Source organism: Pteropus medius, unplaced genomic scaffold (assembly GCF_902729225.1).
Source record: "Pteropus medius unplaced genomic scaffold, Ma_sr-lr_union100, whole genome shotgun sequence".
Lineage (NCBI taxonomy): Eukaryota > Metazoa > Chordata > Mammalia > Chiroptera > Pteropodidae > Pteropus > Pteropus medius.
Window position 1 is genome coordinate 15,596,886 of NW_024351543.1, and position 25,951 is coordinate 15,622,836.

General features: G+C 40.4%; 1 protein-coding gene and 1 pseudogene across 3 annotated transcripts in view; both read left to right on the plus strand.

Annotated features, from left to right (window-relative positions):
* Positions 1 to 7,591: 7,591 nt before the first annotated feature.
* The window catches only part of GADL1 (glutamate decarboxylase like 1), a 166,355-nt gene continuing 147,995 nt past the window's right edge, over positions 7,592 to 25,951 (plus strand). Inside the window, exon 1 of one of the 3 annotated variants that reach the window (XM_039843478.1) lies at positions 7,592 to 7,750. Coding sequence is in view for 1 of the 3 variants with exons in the window: in XM_039843476.1 (XP_039699410.1) it covers positions 22,661 to 22,697 (37 nt within the window). In the remaining 2 variants the exon portion in view is untranslated. Of the gene's footprint in view, positions 7,751 to 22,297; positions 22,698 to 24,066; positions 24,088 to 25,951 lie in introns of those variants that run through there. The other 2 variants (XM_039843476.1, XM_039843479.1) reach the window with 2 other exon arrangements.
* Positions 18,251 to 18,369, plus strand: LOC120586910 (uncharacterized; annotated as a pseudogene).

Consider the following 25,951-nt stretch of genomic DNA (forward strand, 5'->3'; position numbering starts at 1 on the left):
CAGATATTTAAGTGCATACTATGCAGCACAGTGTGGGGCCCTGGGATACACACTAATATAATATGGCCCCTGCATTCCTGAGGTTCCCAGTTCCTGTGGGGAGGTAAAAGTATCAGCCGCTATAGCCCAGTGTTTCAGGGGAGCACAGTGGAGGCCCATCTCCTTGAGCTTTACAGGGAGAGATTATTAGGAAGAGTTAATGCTAAATAAAGGTAAAGGTGAAAGGTGAGTAAAATTTATCCAGGTAATCGGAGAGAAGGATGGCCTTATGGGGAAGAGGAGAAGACACATATAGCAAAAGAAGAGCATTTGGGAAAGACGTACATGTGCCCTATTTGAGGTAATAGGAGGAAACTAGAAGCGCTGCCTCTGTAAAGGTGTTGGCCTGCTTGTACCCCCGGGTAGAAGAGAGCTGCCCCCAAGTCTGGTGAAGCAGACATTGCCTTCTTAGGGAACTCTCATGGTCCTGCTTGACTAGGAAGGCAGGCTCAGGAGTGATGGCGATGGGTCCTGGAACAGGGGACACTGAGAGCAATCTAGACATTAGTCCTAGAAGCTAAGTCAGGGAAGAGCTGAAGATCGGATGTGGGGTAAACGACCCAGATGGACCAGCATTCAGAGGGATAGGCGAAGGCTGAGTGCTGAGGCACAGGGACCTGAAATGAAAATGGAAAACGTGACAAGTCAAACAGAGAGTGTTTCAAAGCATGTGAGCTGGGGGCCGCCCACAGCATCTTTGGAAAAGTGCCACTCCCTGCATGGGCTGGTCGGAAATGTAAGGCCCTTTAAAAAGGGCAAAGTGCTTTGAACGTCCAAGGCTATGTAGTTGAGAAAAGTGCTTTTAAAATAAAAATTCCTTGAGGTCAAGGGCTCTGGGTCTCCTTTTTTATTTATTTTTATTTTTTTATTTTTTTTACCTAGCGTGAGGTATAGTACCTGAAATATAGCAGAACCCAACTAATGCTGGGAAAAGAATGGAGTAACTAATAAAGATCTGAAACGTTTTATCTTGCGCCTGCATGAGATGCTGCGGAAGACAGGAAAGAGGCTCTGGATCGATCCACACATACGGGTTTAAGTCTCACCTGGAACACATACCAGCTGTGAGACACTAGGCAAATTATTTCACATCTCTGAGTCAGTTTCCTTATCTCTAAGACATAAATGATGATGCTAACTTTGCAGAGCTCTCCTGAGAATTAAATGTGATGTTTGTTTGAAAGTACTGAGCACTAGGTAGATACTCCAAGAGTGACAGCTCAGGTATTTTTATGCTGACCATATATAGCTATAAGGCCCTATAACCACATGGTTAACATAAAAAGTCCGAGCTGTCATTTTGGGGGTTGGCAGTTTCTTTTGCCTCAAGTTGAAAAGCTTTTAAAGAGTATGAGAATAACTTTTAAAAAAGAGTTTTAAACGGCACAGCCCATTTAAATATCTTAAAAAAACAAAACAAAACAAAACTTCAAAAATCACACATTTAGAGAACTTTTAATTTTTAAGATTTAGGTATTTTGCATTCCTTTGTTACTCTATTAGTTAGGGTCCTATTAGAAGACAGAACAGGGAAAGTTTAATATAAAAAAATATTAACAGGATAATGGAGTAACAGAAAATCGGCTAAGAGGAGGAAAAAAGCTCCTCTTACAGATACCCTCGGGCTGAGGGAGGGTGCGCCAGGAAGGAACAAACTTGGGAGGGGAGGATTCTTCCCAAGGCTAGGAGTCAGACTTTATTGGCAGGGGTGTGATTGAAGCCCACTGGAGGCAGAGAAGTTGGCTTTGGTGTCCAGCATCGGCAGGATGATGCTGAGGCTGGCAGGCAGAGAACTCACTTTCTGGAATGCCGAGGAACCTCACCAGAAAGCTTCCAGGGAGAGTGGTGAGAGGTGGGTACCATTGACTTTCTGGAAAGCCAGCTGAGACAACTGATGAATTTGCTAGAAAGGTTCTAGGATGCTCCCTAAAATTGTAGTAGGATACTGTTTACTCATTGGGAAGAAGCTGGCATCAGGAAATTGCCAGAAAAAGAGATGGTGCCTGGGGAACTCATTAGCTGCCCTTAGCAGTGCTGCCAAACTCCAGCATGAGCAGGTGACTCTTGCTGCCGGCTATGGGCTATGGGGGACACTGCCAAAAAAGCTACCCATGTCGCAGGCACATAACTAGGATAAGAGGGGCACCCCTGATCCAGGAAGAGAAAACCCCTTCCTTCTCCGGTGTTCTCTCAGTGCCCTCTACTGACAAGGCTTAACATCATCCAGGCTGTCAGAACTACTCGCAAGGTCTACCTCCCTTATCATGGAGCAGGCAAAAAGGGTAACTTTGGAGCTGTGAGACAATGTATTGACAACTGCCACAATCACATGGGAGGAAGAATGGACATGGGAGAATTCAGTACCATTTACGTTTTCTTCTCCAGGAAAGAAAGAATAAGTTTATACAAAGATAATATGTCTATATCTTCCTGTATCTCCAAAGAAGTTACTCGGAAGCTGCTTATAAAATTTCTATAACTTCAATGAATAATTCTCATAAAATGATAAAGTTAAGAATACTAGTACAGAGCATAGTTTTTGTATTAAAATTATTTACATAGTTTTGTCTGTAGTTTATGAATAAATGTTAGAAAAACTATGCATTTAAGCAAATATTGCAGTTAGGTTTCTTAGACTTCACGAACTGTAGCAAAATCGTACTTTGCAGAAACAACATTCTAATTTTTATAAAGGTAATGTAGAAACCTCAAAAGCTATCTTAATATAGTAATACATCTTGAAAGACTTGTTTGGTTTCATCTAGTTCCTTTTGTCTAACAAATATTTATCACCCAATTGTCTTAACATTGATTGCCCAGAAGTGTGCAAGTGATTTGTTAAGGAAATGATCTCAGTGATGACCAGTAAGGGAATGAGGAAGGAAGACAGGGATGGGGAGGAAGGCAGGCAGAGGTGTGATCTCAGGTGAAGTCCTGCAGCGGGTAACGTTAGCCTGGTCCCACAGGGAGCTCTGGGTTATGTGGCACGCCTCACAGTTGTCACTTTCTGAGGCTTGGGAGCTGCAGCTTTATCTCCCACACCCAGAGGGGGAGGCATGTTCTTCCAGTGCTCCCAGCTCTCTATTCATGCGGGCAGAGTGGGCTCCAGTAGGTTGAGAGGAGTCCTCAGATGTAAAACTATCAGAAGTGAAAGCACATCAGTGTCCCAGGCTAGGCATGGACATGTGCACATATAGAATAAATAAGTAAATAAATGCTAAAGAGAGATTTGGGGAGATCTGGGCAGAATGTGACATGATCCTCTTCATCATTTTATCTTTGTTCTTTATTTCTTCTTAAGTAGCTTTAGCGTAAAACTTTACCTTGGAAAGCCGAGAGGTTTAATATGGACTTTTAAATTCAATTCAGCACAAGGAAATGTCTACAAATGAGGTACATAGGATAGGGGGAGTCAATGAAAAATTGGGGACACCAATAAGAAATGGACCGATGATTGTCAATTGTTTATAAGAGGAGTTGTTTAGAGAGAGATTTTTAATACAGCGCTGGAAATCAGATGACAGTAGTTGAAAAATTGCAACTGGTTATATAGACTCCTACAGTAAGGTTGGCATTTTTCTACCCAATGTCCATTTTTTAACTTTTAGAAGAGAATGGCAGTATTGTTAGAAGAAACAAAAGCCTAGATTTTTTAAAAACTGTTTCTGTTTCCTTTGAAGTTAAATGTTGTCTAAATTCTGGCCAGATAAGATGTAAGAAGCTGCTGGATGGCACTCTCCGGAAGGTTTCTTGGGCCTGTCTCCTCTTACCCATCCATCTCTGATCTTTGTTCCACAGACTTGGAGGTGATACTGGAGGGGATTCAGCCATTTGGAGACCACGAGGTACCTAGGGCATGTGAAGGGTGACCGAGTAGAAGGACAGAAGGAGCCCCGTGTCCCTGCTGATGTTACTGCTGTAGCAGCCCAGCAATCTGCAACTTCGAGTTTGTCCTTCCATCCGAAAAACAAAACCCTTGATTTTTTAATTTTGAGTTCTCTGTACTAGTAGCAAAGTGCAATTTCTTCATGATATGATTATTTTCCAAGAACGTTAGCAGCGAAGGAGTGAAAGGGTGTGTAACAACTAGATGAAGACAGAGTCGAGGGTGGGCTTCTTGGTTTGGGGTTTCCCAGAAGCTGACTTTGAAATGTTGATTCAAGTGCATGTAGTTTATTTGGGAGGGAATCCCAGGAAATACTTCTAGAGAAGTACTGAATGAAGTGAGATAGGAAAGAAGGAAGCATTAAAAAAGAATGTATTTCTAAGCGAGTTCAACTGGAGTTGAATCCTTTGGAGAACTCTTGGTTAAAAAAATAGACATATGCCTTAGAGTTCATCCTATCTGATGGGTTAGGAGCTGGGATATTTATATACCAATTACCATTAATCGCTGGTGGAAGGCTGCTCCAGAGGTGGGGGGCAGTTCATTAATTCCTTGAAACTTTTCAGCTTGCTGAATAAAAGGAGATCGGTTCTGGTGTCCAAAAAAAGCCCTCAGACAAAAAGATGCAGATACCAGCAGTTTGAAGTCATGCTGATGTACCCTGAAATGGAAGGGGTTAAGGATATATGAGTGGCATGTTCACAGTGTCTGCTACACAAAGGTATGTTCTGTTTAGTTTTTGAGTGTGAGAGACTTGTACATATTTATAAGTCAAGGGGAAGGGGCCAATAGAGAGGGAGAGGTTTAAGATTTAGGAAAGAATTGATTCATGTAGCAGGGTGTGTCTGAGGAAAGGTGATATCTTGAGCTTTGACAGGAGGATGGAACAGGTGTGGCATAGATGGCCCATGACTGGAGGTGAGAGAGGAGAAAAGGATGGAACTGGATGTAGACAATTCTTTAGGTTGAGTGTTGAGAGAGCGAGGCCTACCTTATGTCAGGATTTCAAATTATTAATGAACTGTAAGGTTTATCTTTTTTTAATGGGTGCAGGAATTGGATATTTGGTAGGTAACTTGAGGCTAGTTCTGAAGGTTTGAAATACCCCGTGATGGGAATGAGAAGGGATGCTGACCAATAGCACTGCCACATTGTACGACCCCAGGGGCAACATACACACATAATGATGTGCAGCATGACAGTCTGCTGATGAACGAGGAGCAAATGGCTTGAAAAGCAATACAGATGCACTAGTTGAAATTGAACATCAAATATTTTTAGTGGCACTAAGATTTATATATGGAGACATTTATATTTCAGCAGGGCTCAGTCTTGAAAAAAAAACTAGTTGGATTGATTCACAGCAGGAAATGTTCAAATAGAGCTCACTAAAAAGACAGAGTAGTAAAAGGTTTAGTGTCTTATAAGACTAATTGAATTAGTGGTTCGTGGAGTCACGCAGACTGGCAAGAAAGTGGTCTAGGAATTGGGGGTGTTTCTGAAGTGAAAGAGCAAGGGTGGGGGAGCAAAAACTAAGGAAGATGGGAAAAGAGGAGGTTGTAGACAGAGACTAAAATAAAAAAAGGATTTGCTAGATATGGTTCACCCCTGAAAACTATGGTCTAGGAAGTGACCACAAGTTTAGGTTGATGGAACTGGATGCAAGTGAAGATTATGGTCAAAATGGAAAATCAAGACGCTGGGGCTTGCAGGGTTGGGAAGTACACAGCATGTATGGTAACATGCCCCTGTCCTCACCCAGGGCAGACATGACCATTTCATCGTGGCACTGATGGCTTCGTGATCCTTCTCCAGTAGCACTACTCGTGGTTGTGTAGTCATCCCAGTACTTGCGTTTTTCACACAGAAGGTGATAAACTGATTTTGACTCTAAATTGCCATTTGTAAAGTGTGACTGGACTAGGCATCCGGAGGCTTAAGTCCTTCTTCAGTCTATTCCTGGCTAATTGACCCTGCGTAGGTGACTTAATGGATCTGTACACTTGCAAATTGGGGGTAATTACACCTACTTTGTCTATCCCATTGGGAAGCTGTGAAAAGCCTGCTCTTAGAAAAAGTTGAAGATGCTACATGAGTATTTATCATTGATATCATTAGCCATGTAGAAAACTACACAAATAGTGGCATAAAATGAAGCAAATATGGAACTAATTGAAAAAGACTACCCATAGGCTCAAAATCCAAGGATAGATTCTATATTTTATTTTTCCTAACCTCCAATTCATGGGTATTTTTAAAATCAAATAAAAGCATTTATTCCGGTGACTTAACAGTTATTAAAGGAAAAAAACAAAAGCTCAGTTATTTAAAAAACTGTTTAAAAGAAAGTTGACAGTTAGAGAGATTATACAATATTGCCCTGTCATGCAAGAACTGGATCACTCTGACATTTTCTGCTTTTATTTTTTTCTACTAGTTTCCTGTCTGCCACACCCAGAAATTCCTATTCCATTGTTCATGTGCTCATGGTCAAGTATAAATTAGACCTGTCAAATTTTATGGTTCGGCCCTAATTGACCATTCCCATGTCATCCTGATTACTCTCTAGTCTATTTTTTTCTGAGGAGAAAGTGAATGTTGTTATTCACGTTTCTCCTGCCGGAACTCACAAATAGGTGGACCGTCTTTCCTGTACACCATGAAAGGATTCAGATACCATGCTGATTTTTCCCTCTATGGTCAAAACAGAAACTCGTTTGTTTTCTATCAGGTTTATCTGTTACAACGAAGATGTTTGAATTATTATAGCTAATCTTTTCCAGTGTCCGTGTCTAGTGGTTTAATTGGATCCCCAAAATGAATCAGCTGACAACAGCTACAGAAAGATGCTTCAGCTTGTTTGTTCTTAAATTAATGCTGCTTTCACTCTCTCTCCCTCTTTTCTTTCCTATCTCTCTCCCTCTCTCTCAAAAATCTAGTAAATAAGCAGGACTTAGTGAATGGCACATTTCTTTATAAAAATAATAATTAAAAGGGTACAGGTGTGATAACAAAACTGATTGTAGCACCTGCCTCTCTTTCCCCCTCTACCTTCATAAAGCATTTTCTTGGGTAACATGTGTCTTCAGGTAGAAGAGTCTCCATGTTTCTCATTGTACTAGCAATTTCCTGTGACTTCTCAGATAAAATTTAGTGACATCAATCTCTAGTAGCCACTTCTGCTCCTGGAGTATCATTATTCTTACAAAATGTACACCATTATGCTTTTATGAGAGGCTGTTATATGTTGTAAATAGTACAGCTGTGCCCCAGCAGGCCACAATGAGGGCATTTCCAGCTGATTGGACAGGAGGATCAGGGAGAGAAACAGCTTTGTGCCTTGAAATACACCTACCTGGTTGCTGAGGACAGGTGCCAGTCACTTTGGGAGGCTTCGTATTAGAGTGTAAGAAGCACTGGTTTAGAAGCCAGACAGGTGTAGTTTGGTTCTCAGCTCTGCCATTGATGAGCTCGAGCACAGTATTGACCTCTGCACATTAACTTCTTGAGCTTTAAAAGGAAGATAATATTCCTGCCTCATGGGGGATGTGGTGTTATAGCCATTTTGGAAATCAGTGCGCAGCATCTATTGAAATTAAAACTAAGTGCAGTCTTTAAACCGGAAACCCCGCTTCTGGAATCTATCCCATAGAAATAAAAGCACCAGTGCACAAGGACGTGTGCACTCAGGTGTTTGTCCAGCATTATTTCTAGTGCCCAGAAAACTATCAGGGGAACATATAAATGATTTGAAACATTTACGCCCTGGAATATTGCACAGCCCTCGGAATGAATGGGAGTTTTTCATGGAGATGTTTTCATGAGGTAAGGTTAAGGAAGAAAAATAAAATGCAGAAACGGATGAATAATACATGTCATTTTGGTACATTTTAAAAGCCCTTCTATATGTATGCTTGCATGTGTATAAATTAATGTGTATGTGTGTTTATAGTCAATATGAGCTGGAAAAATAACATGGAAATGGAAATATGCATGCATAGATTACCATGGGGGAGAAGAGAGCTATGTGAGGATGTGGTAATGAAAAACAGTAGGGAATTAAGAAGAAAAGATAAAGAAAACAAGGAAAGAAAGAAACCAAAAAGTGCTTATAATCTGTTATGGGCTAAATTGTGTTTCCCCCCAAAATTCATATATTGAAGCCCTAACCCCCAATACCTAAGAATGTGACTGTATTTGGAGATGGGGCCTTCAAGTGGTCACTAAAGTCAAATGAGTGTATATGGGTGGATCCTAATCTGATGTAACTGGTATACTTATAAGAGGAAAGTAGGACACAGTCACACACAGAGGGAAGACCATGTAAACACAGTTAAAGGAGACGATCACCTATAAGCAAGGAGAGGGACCTCAGAAGAAGTCAACCCTGCTGACATCTTACCCTCAGACTTCCTGCCTCCATAATAGTAAAGGAATAAATTTCGACTGTCTGTGGTACTTCGTTATGGCATGCCAAGCCAACTAATACATGATCACTAATACATGTTTCTGTGTGATCACTGTTTATGTATATATATGTATGGAACTAAATTAAATATATGAAAAAACTTCTGGCTCACATATCAAGTACTAAGTAGTCAATAGGTAGTAAATAAATAGATAAACTTATCATTGCTGTTATTAACTATCATTATTATCTTCACCTAGCACTATGGAGCTATTGTTTTCATTATCTATTTTATTTAGAAATCCTAATTTTGATTTGTATTACAGGAGTTATTTATAGAGATTTTTCATTTCTGGATTAGGGTGTCTGCTTTGTTCTTTTTCAATGTTATAATTTATTTCTAGTTTTACTACAGTTTGATTAGAGAATGCTGTTCATATTCTTTTTACTTTGCAGAATTTATTGTGCTTTATTTGTAAACTAGCATATCAGATTTTCCACATGTGCCTAGGAAGGTATATTTTCAATGATTAGGGGGTGAAGACTAATAAGTCTCCATAAGATCTATATTAATGTTATTTTTTAGTGTTTTAAGGTCACTCTTATGTTTTGTCCACTTGACACTGTGTATATTTTGTTATTTATTTTTGTTTTATTTTTTTTTTCTCCAAGTGTTTGGCTTTTGCTTTAAAAAATTATTTTTTGGTGTTTAGAAAGGGTTTGTATTTTTGTTCTAATATTATCCTATATATTAATACCTTTTATATCTTCAAATTTTCCCTTTTCCTTACTTAGGGTTATACTATTTAATTTTCATCTTTCAGTGACATCTTTTGTATCTCACCTATTACCTATGTGACAATCCATGAGCTTATTCCGCTTTCTCCTTTCTCCGTCCCTTCTCCCGTTTTTTTTGTTGTGCTGTTTCAACTTTATCAGAACATAGAACATTCTCAAACTCCCACTGTTACCACCACCTTTATTTTTGTCTTAGATCTACAAATATGTATGTAATATATGTATATTTATATATGTATATAATGTATTAAAAATTTAGACAACATTTTTTCCAAGTTATCTCTTGGTCGTCTCCTAATAGAGTTTTTCAAGAACTTTTGAGTATAGTATTCCTTAAGTACCTACAAGCTTAAATTTTATTTTTGTTTAATAACTTTGATTCTCCAAGTTTAACTGGATTTTTTAAAAAAATCTTTGGTTCATACTTTCTTTGAATTTCAAAAAAATATTGCTTTTTTTTTTTTTGCTTTGTGTGTTGCTGTTCAGAAGTCTGATGGAAACTCAATTTTTTGTCTTTTGCAAATGACTTGGTTATTTTACCAAGAGGCTCATGTTATTTTTTCTTTATCTCTTAAAGTCTAAAACTTTTCTAGGTTATGGCTTGCAGTTGACAGTCTTGGGCACATGGTGGGCCTTTCAGTATGTAGACTGCAGAATTTTTTTTCCCTCTGGGGTATTTTTTTGGATTATATGTTTAAAAAACTTAAAAAAAATTTTTTTCAATTAACAGTTGACATTCAATATTATATTAGTTTCAGGTGTACAGCATAGTGGTTATAAATTTATATAACTTACAAAGTGATCCCTCTGATAAGTCTAGTATCATACGTAGTTATTACAGTGTTATTAACCATATTCCCTAGGCTGTACTTTATATCCTTATGACTATTTTGTAACTGCCAAAGTGTACTTCTTAATTCTTTCACCTTTTTATTTTTTCACCCAGCCTCCCAATCTCCCTCCCATCTGGCAACCATCAGTTTGTTCTCAATATCTATGAGTCTGTTTCTGTTTTGTTTGTTCATTTATTTTGTTTTTTGGATCCACATATAAGTGAAATCATATGGTATTTATCTTTCTCTGTCTGACTTATTTCACTTAGCCTAATACTCTTTAGATCTACCCATGTTGTCGCAAATGGTAAGATTTAATTCTTGTTTATGGCTGAGTAATATTCCACTGCATATGTATAACACATTTTCTTTATCTGATCATCCCTTGATGGACACTTAGTTTGCTTCCATATTTTGGCTATTGTAAATAGTACTGCAGTGAACATAGGAATGTATATATCTTTTCAAATTAGTGTTTTGGATTTATTTGGGTAAATATCCAAAAATGGAATTGCTGGGTCATAAGATAGTTCTATTTTTAATTTTTTGAGGAATCTCCATACCGTTTTCTTGGACTATACTTTTAAACACAATTGACCCTTGCATAATGCAGGGGTTAGGGATTCCTCCCCAGATCCCCTACCCCTCGACTCCCCACCCCTCACACCTAACCTTTTACACTCTCTCATCCCCCCACACAGCTCTTAGTCACAATACTAAAATATTGTTGAGACATGAAGTTAAGGAAGTACTTATAAGTAGTTGGGTTTGGTGATGAGGTCATTGGTGACTTTGGGAAAAACAATGTCCTATGAAGTGCAAGGTACCCGAAGAGTGATTGATAAGTGGTGAGGAAACAAAAACAGTGAATGTGGACAAGTTTACCAGTAAAACAAGTGAGAAAAGATGGTAGCTTGAAAAAGCTTTCTTTAAAACGTGGTAGAGCCACTGCTGCCCCATCACTTGCCACATGCGCGCAGAGGGTGATACACTCTGAGCTGCAGAGGAAGAACAGTGCCAGGCTCCACAACCCAAGTTCCCCCTCGCACAGCTCGCCAGTCCATACACATGTGCACGACCCTGTCCCCAGCAAAGGCCTACATGTGCCAGAGATGTGTCCTGGGAGGGCGGGGTGTTCTGGTCTGTCTTTCCATCTCTTCTTAGTATAGGCCCATCTCTCCATCCATCCCTCCCTGCATATCCAGATAACTCAAACACAATGGAAGCCTCTGCTCCTAAGTGTCCCAAGCCCTATTTCAAGGCCTCCTTCCATTTCTTATCTTACAAGTGGGGACATCTTCAGGAAAAATCATGGTGGGTTAGCGATTGTTAAATGAGAAATTAAATATTCCTCCAAATTAGAAAGGAGTACGTTAGCTTAATAATTGTGAAATCAGTCATTACATGTAAGATTTTTTTTAAAAAAAGTGATAGAGCCATGAGTGCTTTTACATTCTAATGGGAAGGAGCCAATAGAATGGGAAAGTTTGAAGATACAGACTGGACTGGGACTAGTCAGTAGCAAGATTTATGAAAAGGTAGAAATGCTGTAACCCAGAATACAAGTAGAGGGATCACCCAGAGCTAGGAGCAATGATTTTTATACTGTAACAGGAGGGAAGGGAGAAAAAAGTGGAAAAGTTTCAGGCAAATTTGTAGGTTGATGGGAAAAGTGAGGAACCTCTGTCTGATGACTTCTTTTTTTCTGTGAAGGTGAGGTCACCCATTCTCTCAGTAAGTGCTTACAGAAAGCCTCCTCTATGCCCATAACCTGCTAGGACTTGTGAGCAGTGGTGAATGAAAAACCTATGTGAGCCCGGCCCATGAGAGCTTAGATGCTGGTGAAGAAATAGCCCTCAATCAGGTGATTACATCCCAAACTATACAAATACACCAGCACTGTGATTGGCAAGAGATGCATTGATCGGCATGTTTGTTGATTTTGTGTGATCGCAGACTCAGCAATGACGGAGAAGCACAGAGAAAAGCCAAGGGAAAGTGCAAATGGAAGACTTTGGGTGCCTGGGGATGGACAAAAAATTTCATAGCTCAGGGAACATGACAGAGTTCCTCCTGGTACATGAGCCTGCCCAGCTGGAGCTGAGCCTGAGCCTGCTCTGATAATAGATGTGGGGCGTAGCTCATCTCACTACCTTTCCCATATCCCATCACCGGCTCTTATTGCTAATGACTCTGCAGACAGACTCTAACTGATAGAGAATCTGATTCTAGTAACCTAATTTGTATGTGTAAGGTACTTAATGATAACATCAAGAAGTTAAATGGAACTCCAAACTCTCTAAGGGATGAGCTTCCTGGTTTTCTAGAAATTTAAGTTTCTGTAGGTGAATGGCTGGCTGCTCCTGGCTCTTTGTCTGTCTTAATCTGTTTGGGGAAAAAAAAAAGTGATCAAGAATTCAAATACCTGGATCTTAATTTTGGTCCTGACTCTAATTAACTTTGTGACTTTGTCACTTCACCTCCCTAATCCTCAGTTTCCCCTTCGTTGAATTGGATAAACTCTCTCAGTTATGTGATTCCACCTACTAATTTAAGAGGAATTTACAAAATGCACAACTTGATTTTTTAAAAATCCTGAGTGTTAAGCACCTTCTATATGTCACAATAATTAGGTAGGTTGACTAAGTGTTGATTTAATTACTAAGCTGTTTCTCAACCATAATTTTCAGAATTCTCCATCTTCCCTTTAGGTTTCTCTACCCTTGACATATTTACTTTCTTACCTTAGCAAATTATTTACTCTTGCCTCCCTCTCATTTCTTCTTCTTCATTAAATATGATGCCCGTTCTTGTCCTTTGATTAACGATTTTACAGGACGCAAGCACAGCTGACTTTTGTGAAGCAGAGAATTACATCCAGGCATCCCTTGGAGACACATCTCAGTGAACAGCCACATTTCAGCTGCTCTGAAGCCACATGTGGCCTGTGGCTACCATAGTGGACAATGCAGCTCTGCTCCTTCACTAGCAAGTTTATTCTCTCCTTTGATGTATATGTTCCTTTACTTTCAACTATGTAGAAACTCTCCCTTATACTTGAAAACCCAAATATGTGCACTCCATAGTTTAGGGTGTGGGGGGAGGGGGCTGCTGTCAGAGTCCTGTGGCCCAAGGCAGTAAGGGAAGCACATGCACTGAGGCATTTTTTTCTTTTTCCTTTTTTTTTTTTAATTGAGGTACAATTGACATAACATTATATTCATTTCAGGTATACAACATAATAATACAATATCTGTATATATTGCAAAGTCATCACTCCAATAGTCCTTCCAACATCTGTCACTATTCATAGTTACAAACATTTTTTTTTCTTGGGTTGAGAACCTTCAAGATCCACTTTCCCAGACACCCTCAAATATGAAATGCAAGGTTATTAACTAAGTCAGCGTGCTGTGTATTATATCATGACTTACTCATTTTATAACTAGAGATTTGCACCTGACTTTTTCACCCATTTTGCCCAGACAACCACCAGTCTGTTCTCTGTATACGTGAACCTCGGAGTTTTTTGTTTGTTGTTTTATATTTTATTGTTTTAGAGTCCACATATAAGTGAGATCATATGGTATTTATCTTTTCCTGTGTGACTTATTTCACTTGGCCTAATATCCTCAAGGATATGCATCCATGTTGTTGTAAATGGCAAAATTTCATTCTTTTTGTGGCTGAATAATATTCCATTGTATATCGCATTTACCTTATCTGTTCATCCATTGATGGGCCTTTTTTTTTCCTCATTACTTCAAGGTAATGGTAGACAAAAGTTTATACAGATTAATATTATTATTTTAATTTACTGTTAACATTAAATATTTTAACACATTACTTAATTTACCCCTTACAACTGACTGAGCATTGCTTATCAGATAATGATGGAATCATCTCCAATAACTTACCTCAAAGGACAAGGTTCTGAAAAATATGAAAGGCCTGGTCTTAAAAGCAAGATATAGGTGGTAATGAGTATTACAAAGTAGACAGGTTTACTAGTCAGGGTCTTGGCAAGAAGCCAATGCCACATTTACACTAGAGCAACTGCGAGTTTAATAAAGGGATTGTTGTCATGGTGCCAGCAGATATTAGGGAAACCAGTGAAGGATGCCGTAGTATCCTTGAGCTGGCAACAGTGGGGATCCTTTGTCAGCCTTTGAACTGCCTGAGGAGGGAACTCAGGAGAAAAGGTACTGGAACTCAGAGATTAGCTGTTGGGGGAGGGCCATGTGGCTGGAGCCACATGGGTCATTGGTAGGGAGACACAAACAGCCTGCAGTAAACCAATGAGGAGGGAACATAGGAAACTCATGTGTGCCCTCTCTCTTTGATCTCCCGCCAAAGCCCCTCCCTCGTTGGCTGAACCCACTGGACACCAGAAGAGAAGGAAGCCCAATGAGACAGTCCTTACAGGTCAGCCTCCCTGGGGCATAGAGCAGGGCAGTGAAGTGTGGAGACAGGGAGATAAGTGGAAAATACCCAGCACAGTCACACAGGTCAAACCTTGGTGACAAAGCAATGTCACCCGTGCTGGTGCATACCTCTTCCACCAGGCCCTTCTCCCCTGGGTCGGGTGCTCAGGCCCCGGCTCCTTTCACATGTTTGATGCCACATGACTATTCTTACTAAGAGTTTTTCAAGGGCACAATCTTGTCTTGAACCTTTTATTTACTTCCTCTTAAACACATCCAAAATAGTTGGAGGTTTTCTAAGGACTTTTATTATTCATGCCCACAAGAGAAGAGATACAGAATAAACAAAAGGGAAAATCCCAAAGCTTCAAACTTACACTACAGAGTTTAACAGTGAAAGTGTTCCAAGGTCTGTAATGTATTACACATTTGGCCTCTTTACATCTTTTCCTCAGTGGTTGAGTCTTGGTCCTCCTCAGATCTTAAATTCCCAGGGATGGGGACGGAGGCAGCAGTTTCAGGAAGGAGATGCTGGCTCCCTTCAATTTCCTTTCCTTTTCAGAAATTTCTGTATCTACTATCTTTGCATGGCTTATAGCAAGGGTCACAAAGGCAAATGCATATGAGGGCCTGATAGGCATTTTAATAAACTGGACTGGGTGGAGTCCGTGACACTTACTTATTATATCCCAGGCACTAAGTGTTTTATATATATTAGCTCCTTTGCTCATCACAATTATATAAGCCAGGCATAATTATTACCACTATTTTTCAGATGAAGAAATTTAGACCCAAAGCTATTAAGTCAGAGAATACATTTCCTATTTAAAAGGAGTACTTGGCTCCTCATTGTAATCATGCAGGAATATGGGTCATGACCCCGTATTTTTTTAAGAAGTTGAAATCTGAATTTAATGTGAAAACTCTCAATTAAGAAAAAAAAATGGCAACTATTTAGAAATTTTAAAAACAATATTCGGGCCAAAGAAAATACCTCCGTGGGCCAATTCTGCCTTCAGATAGCCCATTTGCAACCTCAGGTCAATGATTGTGGAAGCCTTTTAAACAGCAAAGCTAAAATGTTTTAAATACATAACACAGAGAACCCTGATAAGTAATTACGAATCTGCTCTGGGTCTGGGGACAACAGAAGTTGACCCTCTAGGCCACTGCTTTTCCTCAGCAGGAGGACCTGGACACCCCCATGCCACACAGGAATAACTTAAAAGCCAGCTCTCACATTAAGTTAACTAAAAATTGCCCAGAAGAAAACTGAGCAAGTGAGCTTCATTTGCATTGCATACAGGAGACCTGACACCTGGCCTCTCCTTTTCAATTATCCTTCTTTACATAGAGTTGCCAGGAGGAATCTGATTTCACCTCCAGTCATTTTTCTATTACCTTTATTTAGGAAAATAAATAACCATCCCTTGTGCTGAGTATACAAGTTAAAATTTTAGAACCACTACCCAATTGGAAGAAAATGTTTGGTTTGCTGAGCCTATTTACATTTCTTACATTTCTTGTTTTTTTTTTTTTTACGTCAGGTTTGAAACCAGCATGCACAGTAATGACTGTGCTATAAATATATTAAAAACTTGCTTCATGTCCATGAAAATTAGTCCTACAAATACATATGTATCTCTTTTCAATCCCCTTCCCCCACCCTACCACCCCCAGCCCCAAGAAAATACCAGTAGCAATTAAGGCAGACAAATGACTAATTTGGGTGAAAGTAGTTTGACAGTCAAGGGTTTTTAAAAGCAAAAGTTGTTTTAAAAATATTCGCAATTAGCTCTAATTGGCAGCCTTTTTTCTTCTCATTGCATACTCTTATGAGGGCCTCAAGAGACCTCATAACCATCTTGACCCTCCCACGTGGGGGCAGAGCTGGGAACAAGGCACAGATAGCTTGGTGGGCTTAATCTTACAGAATGATAATTCTGGAAGTGTTTTCCTTGTGCTTATTTGCACCAGAATTACCTGGAAAGAAGAGGTGCTTGTCCAAAATGGAGTCTTTTGGGCCTCACCTCAGACCAACTCTATCAGAATCCCCAGTTTTAGCCGTGGAATTTGGTATTTTAACAAAGAGGTGCTTTGTGGGTAAGCTATAAACAGTACTATTATGACAGAAGGTGTGGAATAAAAACAATAAATGTTTATATTTCTTGTGAATTTCCTATGTGCTATGTGTTGTTAAGTGCTTTCCAGATGCCAGCTCACTCCCGAGTAACCCTGTCATGTGGCTCCATCAATCATTTGTGAAATCTCTGTCCTAATATCTCATTTTCATTCTGTTTGAAACTCCAGTACTTTTATTTTTAAGCATCTTTTGCATAAGTCTACTTGAGGCCCCACGGTTATTTTAGATTTATCCTAAACTACTCATTATTTATGTATCCTCCTTAAAAATGCTTTTAGCTCTTTATTTTTTATTTTTGTTGACAGTTTTATCATCTACCCTGTCTCCCAAGTCAGAAAGTTGAGTCATCCTCAACTCCTTCTATCTCACCTCCACGTTTAATGCAAGTCTTGAACTTTCTAGAAAATGACCCCCTACTGCCTTACTAAGTTCAAGTTTATACAGAGCCTCAGAACTGGCCTGCCTTCAGTTCTTCTTGCCTAGTCTATCTTTAATGTGTCACCAGATTTGACTTCCTTAGAAACGAAGTTGATAATGTCATACCTCTGCTGAGTCAATATTCAACCTGTAAGCTCAAGTCTGAACACCTTGACTCGAAGACATTCCTTCACCCCAACCTCCTTCTCAGATCCCACCACTCCTTCACCCACCTCTGTTCTCGCCACCTGAAACTGCTGCTCACTTCAGCGAGCCTCTAGGCTTCTGGATTTACACGAGCCATTTCCTCTGGCTAATGACTTTTTTTCTTCATTTGGTAAACTCTGCCTCATTTTCTAAGCCCAGCTGAATGCCATCTCTTCTGAGAAGTCCAATTTCTCCAAGCAGAGGCTAAGTTACTTATGCTTTGGCTGCTCCAGCAGTTAATTCTCCCCTCTGAAACAGCATTTACCCAGTGTGTCCTAATAACCTTTTTATACATTTGTCTCCATCCCTCAGTTGAGAGCATTGCAGAGCAAAGACCACCGATTTGCCTGATCTGTCTTTGTAGCCTTAGAGCCTGCACGCAGCAGATACTAAGTGTTTCTCTAACGGATGGCAATTGCTCCCTGGCACTCAGCACACAATCACTATCACAGTTACTTTTTCTCCTAAGGCCCATTATGTTCGGCTCGAGCACTCACTTGCCAGGTTGGTTAGGCATTGTCTAGCAGGAGATTCTTAAGTTTTATAAGACCAAGTAATTGGTGGTGGGAGAGAGTCCTGCACACCAGCTAGTAAGGGTCATCACTGCCCTGGCAGACTAGCATCATTGTGGCTCAGCTTCCAGTGGAATAGTCAGAAAGATAAGGCATAGGCATCTGTACCCATCTATAGAAGTGCCTACACTGCCAGCCCTTTTTGAAGCCTGCCTATCTCTATGGCCCAGAACCTGGGCCAGAACCTAGTTACTGCGACCATTTGAACCTCTGACATGCCTCCAGGCTTGGGGAGTCCCTGGCCCCATCTTTTTCTACCCTCAAAAGTCAAATTCTCTGTTCTCTTCATTTCTCCAAATATCCAGGTTAATTGCTTTGCAGACATAGGCCAGGCACTGCCAACCACATGCCTACACGCGCCAGGAAGTGGGCTGCGTCAGGGGACAGAAGAAGAGGGCTAAGGATAGTAGCTGCTTTTCAGTTTCAGCTGATTAAGACAGTGAAAGAAGCCAGGCCACTGTGGCCAAAAGGTTCTGATTTTTCAAGAGATACTAGGAATGGGATTTTTATGAAAAGAAGTTTGATCTATGGCCATGCCACCCGGAACGTGCCCCATCTCATTTGATCTCGGAAGCTAAGCAGGGTCGGGCCTGGATAGTACTTGGATGGGAGACCACCTAGGAAGACCAGGTGCTATAGGTGTTAAAAAAAGAAAAGAAAAAAATCAGTGTGGAAGCCAAATAAAACCCGTTTGTAGGCCAAATTCTGCTGGTGGCTAGACAGTTTGTGTCCTCCGACCTAGGCCTTTCTGTCATAAGAATTTTAAAGTCGTTTCTGTGCTGGCCCACCCCCTCCCCAGCAGGTTCTCACCTGTCCTGGGAAACACAAAAGAACAGCTTACTCTCACTGGAGGATGGAGAGCCTAGTTCTGGCTGTTTTTTCTTTTTAGCAATGGTGAGAGTGCTGTCAAGTTTTCCATGGTGGGCTACAGGAGCAAACACATTAAAAAGAAAATCTGGTTAGTTTCTTAATAAGTTGGCTTGTAATGACTTGATTATTATGGCAGAGAGATTTAGGATAGCCCAAGATCATAGCATTCCTTCTATGAACTACTCTGTATTTTAACAATGACCTTTTGTTAAAGCTATCTGTGGGGAAGAACCAAATTTTCTAATCTGTCATAAATTAATTGTAAAATATGACAACAACAAATTACTAGAAAAATGAAATAAAAAGGCATACACAATGCAAGCCCCAATTATATTATATTAGATACAACAGACATAAAATTCGTCTGTCAAATTGCTACAAAGCAGGCGTTCTCAACCAGGAACATTTTGTCTCATGGGGACATCTATAAGTGTCTGGAGACATTTTTGGTTGTCAAAACTGAGAGGAGGATGCTACCGGCATCTAGTGGGCTGCTAAACATCCTACAATGCACAGAACAGCCCCCACAACAGTCACCAGGTCCACGATGTTAGTAGTGCTGAGGTTGTTTCTATTATAGTTTCTAAGTGATTCCCTCATTTTCTGTCTTTATCTTTTTGTGGACCAGTTATGAGCACTTCTGAGACTAGCACTGATCTGCTGATCACATTCCAAGAGGTAACATTCCAGAAATATTTTCACCGCCTTTCTGATCAAACCCAAAGCACAAGCCAATGGCAGGTTTTCCAGAAAATTTAGCATATTATCCAGGGGTTCTAATAGCAGATGGGAGCCACACTACTTACAACATAGACATATATTTCTTTCAGTGTCATAAATAATCGTAATGTAAGTCCTGTAGTATACAAATATGAATGCCTGGGTATGTCTCTAAACAAAACAGAAGAAGAAATACAAATCCCCAGATCACATCATGTTATCTCACTGACATACACAGCACCCTTTTTTGTTCTTCCTGGCTAATGGTTTTTTTAATCAATCTAGCAGGATTTCCCAAATTAATAATTAGTTTCTCATCATTAATCAATAGTGCTTGTTAAAAATATAGATTTCAGGTTCCCACCAAAGACCTAGGAATTAGAGAAAAGGTGCCAGGAATCTGTAATTTTAGTTAAGTGCCCTACGTGAGTCTAATGATTAGAGAGTTCCGGAAAACACTAAGAGATGAGATATCCTGTTAGACACTCTTCCACCATTTCCAGATCTAGTCACAACACGAGTCCTGTTGATGCATTCATTTAACAGTTCCTTATTCCTGGTTGGTGCCTGACATTCTGAGTTGTGGCTTCAACAGTGGAAAAGCAGACAGGGGCCCATGTACAGCTTTTGCACACTTCCCATTTACTGCCTACCGCATGTCCCTCCTCACAGTTCTTACTGTCTCTGCCCTGGTGGCAGCACTTGCCATCTCTCACCTAGATTATTATGGCTGGTCTCCTGGGTTCTGGTTTCACCATATGGCCACCCCTGCCTCCGGCCGTCTTCTGTATGCTACTGCCTCTTTCCATCTGGCCCCAGATTAAAACTCTTCTCTGCGTCTTCATTACGTATAGGAGAAAGTCTCGTTAAACATAGTCTATAGGTCTTTCAGGACCTGGGGCCTACTCCCTTCCCCTCCCTTATTGCTGGACACTACCAGCTCCCACTACCCATTCTAGGAAACACTGACCCAATTACCAATGATGGTTCAGATGCTAACACTTTGCCCATGTTGGTGCCTCTGCCTGAAAAACTAGTACTCTACCTCATTTCCTCAACCCCCTCAATATAATAAACTTGTATTCATTTTCCAAATATTTATACTCTCTAAGGATGTACTTTTCTGAAAGGTTTTGGTAAAAAACTCTTACTACAGATTGTGGAAAGTGCCTTTGCTAATCATTGTAATTCAGTGTAGAAATTAGGCACAAGCTTTGTGATTACAAAGAGCTACACTCTACACCGAAACTCCTCACCTCAGTGTTTGTGTAAGCTGAGCCTCTGTTTGTCCATCTGTAAAAAGGGAACAATAATAATTCTCATTCTTATGAGGATTATAAGAGGGAATGTATGAAAAGCATTTGGCACAGTGCCCAGTTTATAATACATGTTTAAAGATGATAGCATTAGTGAAAACTGTCACTTTTGGTTGGAAACATTTCTTAATCCTTCAAATAGAGTTAGCCATGCCCTCAACTATGGCTCCTCGATGCCCCATATCTTTCAAGGAACATAAAATATATAAGAAAGGCTAGCTGTCTCTAAGCTTGTCTCTCTCAACTGCATTAAGATATTCAGAAGGCAGAATTTTTCTTTAAATCCTTAGTAACTGGTAGGAGAGAAGTACCCAGTAATTGAAGAATACAATGCCTTTGTTTAGGAATAAATATGGAAATTGAGATAAGCCAGTAAGAGGCGAGCTCATAGAGCAGTTTCTTGTTTTCACTCTAAGAAATTTTGAATGACATTCTCTGGTTGGGACAAGGAGGTGAGGAAGCAGGAGAATTCCTTGTGCAGGTGTGGAACTTGACATGTCTGTGGTCCCAGCTGGTCCTGCTTGGTCTCACACAGAGAGAGAGATAATTTCCCAGCAGCTGACACTGATCACTGTTCTGTGCTAGAGAGGATACATTTATTATAATGCTAAAAAATAAGTAAATAAAAATAAACAAAACAAACAAAAAACAACTTCCAGAATGTATACTGTCAAGTATTTTTTAATAGAGTTACCAGAGGTTAACTCCTGACGTTCTTGTTTATACTTTTATTCCTAGATCTCAGTCCCTTATCTAGTGAAAATGGAGACAAAAGAATAGATGGGGAGGAGGTCTCAGAAACTATAAAATTTGTGGGGTTTTAACTTTAATATTTTTAATAATTCTAGTTGCAGGCATATTAGGAATAATCAGTTCTAATTTGTGAGAATAGGCGTGCACTGTCTTCACTGATGCGGACTTGAATAATGCTAGCCAGAGGAAATAATTCACCTGCTAAGTAATGATGCTAGGCTCCTTGCAAAAGTAAACCAGGATTTTTTTTTCAGCCTGTCGAAGGATCTGGATTACAAATGCAGTTAGTTCCTTCATGTAGTTGTCATAAATGTGCTTTGAAGTGGCATTAACTGATTGCTTCTATCATATCAACAGCCTAAGTTAAAAGCTCCTAAGGGAACTTAACTTTAAACATAAAGCTTGTTGGAGAAGTGACAAAAAAGCAGCACTCACTGATTAAATTTAAATTTACAATAGCAACATGGCTAACACCCAACATCCTGGGGTTTGCTGGAAGAAATAGTGTTGAAAAAATTTTAGTTTAAAATCCAAACAGATATTTCACCTTTCAAACTCACCATCTCCTTTTGCTCATTACCACCTAGCAATGAGGTGCCTACCCCGCTTTCCCTTCTGTAAACTTGGAATTATGCAGAGGCAAAAGTCTGAAATCTGACCAGGAAGAGGAATTCATTCGCTTGTAGAACTCTTAAATGTCAAGGCAGTACTGAATGAATAGGTAGGAGCAGATTCTGTTCACCTCAGATGCCCTGAAATAGGTTTCCTGAGCTGGTGGCCGGGAGCAGGCGTCATATTTAGCTTAGGGCTTCTCAGGCCAGATCAGACCCTGAGAGGTGGTTACTCCAAAAAGCTGGGAAGATCACAGGCCATGACTCACTGGCTTGCCCTGCCCAGTCTCTACCCTAGGGAGGCTGCAGGGGCTCTCCCTGCCTATTCCTCCTGCCCAGGCAAATTACCCACAGCCCTACGCACTGTCCCCGCCGCTTCCCAGAGAGGGCAGAGGGACCCTGGCCCCGGGTCAAGTCAGTGGCTTGCGGTCAGTCGCACAAGTATTAACAGAGTCAAGGTCTTCAGGAGGCTGACACTGGAGCCTCGAATGGCAAAGTGAAAGGACTGCGGAGCGCGTCTCGGTCCCTCCCTTTGTAGTGGCTCGCGCCCAGCGGCTGCCGGGTGCACCTGCGGATCCCCAAGGGGGGCATTGCCTCAGCAACCGCGGCTGCCGCCTAGACCGCAGGAGCCGCGCCCGGGGCAGCTCGGAGTTGGGAGCAGCGATGAGCAACGACCCGGACCGCGAGTGCCCGGTGGACGGTAACGACTCGCCTGGCGCGGCTGCGTCTTTAGTCTTTAACCGCTTCCCACGCGGGTTTTATTTAATCTCCCCGGCGCTGGTTGGCCGGGGGGACGAGGAGGAGGGCTGTTTCCCTGTAAGGCGGCTGGGGGGGGTGGTAAGTCCCCCTCTTTGTGGATATTTGCACTCCTTTCTGCACCTTTTAGAGTTATTTATTTCTATTTTTATTTTCTTTAGAATTAAACAAGTTAACAGATAAAGAGCAGAGAACCGCGCTTGGAACATAATGCGCACTATGCGGGTTTGTTAAGTAAAACGCATATTGGGGTTTCACTGCTTGGTGCGCTGATGCCTGTGTCCCTAGACACAGTGGGGATGCCTTCCCTGAAAGAAAGATGATTTTGCTAATACTTTGGGACATGCATCGCATCACGCCCCGCCCTCCTACCTCCACCCACTACTCTGTAAACAGACCTTAGAAGAGGCTACCTTGGTCTTACAGAGTGAGTGATGCCCTAATGTACTTCAGACTGAAGCTCGGGAGTGGGGGACCGGGACGTCAGTTGTTTAAAGAAGACATCGTGGCAGCAGAACCCCCCAAACTAACTTTTTAATTTGGGTGTCATTTGGTCCTATTATAAAACCATAATCACCAGCTTTTGTGAAGGAAGGGTGTCAGATTGCTTTGGACGTATGATGAAATACTCTGAACCCCTTTCCCATCCAAATTCAACTGAACATACACGTTTGGATGTTTGCCGAAGATTTCAAGCCAGACTCCTTACCCGTCTCCATGAACCCCTGGTTAAGAATCCCTGCTTTGAAGGTCATCATTGCTCTTCAAGTATTTTCACTAACTAGTTAGTTGTTGACCTTTCAGAAGGAGTGTTCCTCCAGGAATAATTCCTCTTTGCATCAGTAACCCTTTTGGATTGTACCGAATACATCTTAATGAAGCTGTGTTGAGTTGAGACTCTCTGGGGGCTTTGGGAGCAACAGGTGTGCATCAGGTACACTGGCTTAGCTTCCCTGTGGATCAGTCATTTTTAGAGCAGGGAATTTGCACAGGAGTTGGCAAGGCAAGAACTACTGTGCTGCAAGAAACACTTTGTTTCTTCCTTTTAGAGTCCCAAGGAATGTTCCCACCACAATTGCCCTGGATCCTCTTTAAAATTATATATATATATATAAAGTTGCATTATTATTGTTTTCATTATATAGCATAAAATTCTGGCACTAAGTTCCTAATAATATGTCAGGCTTCTTTATCTGAGGCAGGGATAGGCAGTATAATTGTATCTTACTACTTTAGTCCTGCACTGTTTTGTTTGTTTGCTTTGTTTTTAACCTTAATTTCTGTTTTAAAGCCACACACTCTATCAGAACTCCGACAGACACTTAAAAAAAAAGGTATCTATTTTTCCTAAATTAAGCATGTGACCTTGTAACCAGGCATGTCTGTAGCTTGTGGGGAATTCAGTAGTTGCCATATATGAAGAGTGAAGTGTGAATTTAATCTTAAAACTATATTCTGGAGGATACCAGAAGGCTTGGGATGCTGTTATTCTTGAGCAGATGATGAGGCAATAATATATCTAACAATACCAAATTGTGTCAAATGTTTGCTATGACATCTTAAAAGAATACAGGTTATATATCTCTCAGACTTAGTAAATTTCAAGGTATAGATAACAAGATCATGCAAGGTGACATTTGATGTAATGTTAAATGATAAGCCTGCATTAAACAAACGTAGAATCTCTGTTACACGTTATATATTATGTAGTAACATCATAGGGGATCCTGTTGCAGATAAAGAATGCTTATTCTAGTCTTCATGCTTTGATACAGTTTGCGATCTTGCCATAGTACATACAAGAGTTTAGGCAATTAATTACATCAGATTCAAATTTTAATTCCACTAAAGTGAAGAATTCTTTGGCTTCTGCTAATATTTTCCCCTAAGGTTTGAAATAATTACATAAACCTTCTACATCATTTAGCCTGCAAAGTCATTGTTATTTTATTCAGCTTTGATTCTTGTTGAATCACTACTAAAATGAAAGCAATTTACAAGTTTTAATGGAAGGGAGCAGATTTTTTGTTGTTGTTGTTGAAAAGCTTACACTTATATATTGTCAAAAGTCTTGTATATTGTAATAAAATTAAAACCATGACATTCAGGAACAAAATTTCTGGGTAATTTCTTGGTCTTTTTACCTATCCATTTTCTTTCTCTCTGTAACTGTTTCACTTTTTATATACTCCTTTTTATCATCATTTAAATGAAATCCACTGCAGGCAAATTTATCACTCAGTGGATTGTCCCTCATTTAGGATAGAATTGCTAATATTTATTAAACACTTACTATCTGTTATGTTGAGTTACAAGCACTATGTTATCTGACCCTCCCTAATCACTAATCACTAACAAGTCAATGGAAGGGGAAATATTATTGTCTGCTTTATTTATTTTTAAGAAGCCGGAGGCTCTGAGCATTCAATCCAGATGCATTAACTCCAGAGCCCACAGCCCTTACACCTAACTCTTGGCCCATGCTGCCTCCTACTGGGCCATAAATAATATTGAATGTCCACAAGCGACCTGGAGCAGCATCATTTGCGGGTCTATGCAGGAACCACAGGAAGAATGCTGGAGAGGACCTGGAATGTGGCTCTAAGCTTAATGAAATGACAGCAGCATCCTTCCCCTTTCCTTTTGGGTCAGAAAGATGGAAAGAAAGACTGTCAGTGTTTAAGAGGTTCATACTAATGGCAGGTCTCAGGCTCACACTGCCTTTTCTTCAGCATAAGAAGCTGGGCTTTGCCCTGTGGCAGGAACCCTCTGGTTGCTAAGAATGAAAAACAGCATGTCCTATGGGACACCCTCTCTAACAACCCTTCTCCTGGAGCAGGTTTACTAGTGGTCACATTTCCCTTAGGCCAGGGCAGATGGATTCATTTTAGAAGGCTGTGCCCTGGGAGCAGGCAGACACACAGTGGACCATACCTGGTCTCTGTGGGCAACTGATGGAACAGAGGAAAGAGAAGAATGCATAGCAAATATTCTGGCCTACAACTTGTTCTGATTGTGTATCTCTGGATACATAATTTATCCTCTATGAGTCTCAGTTTCTTTATCTGTAAAGTAAGAATAAAAACACCCATTGTTTTGGATTATTGTGAGGATTAGGTATAATATACAGCATAATAATATACTGTCTGAGAGTATATTACTTACCATATTCTGAAAATTGGATGTAGAAGTCAATGA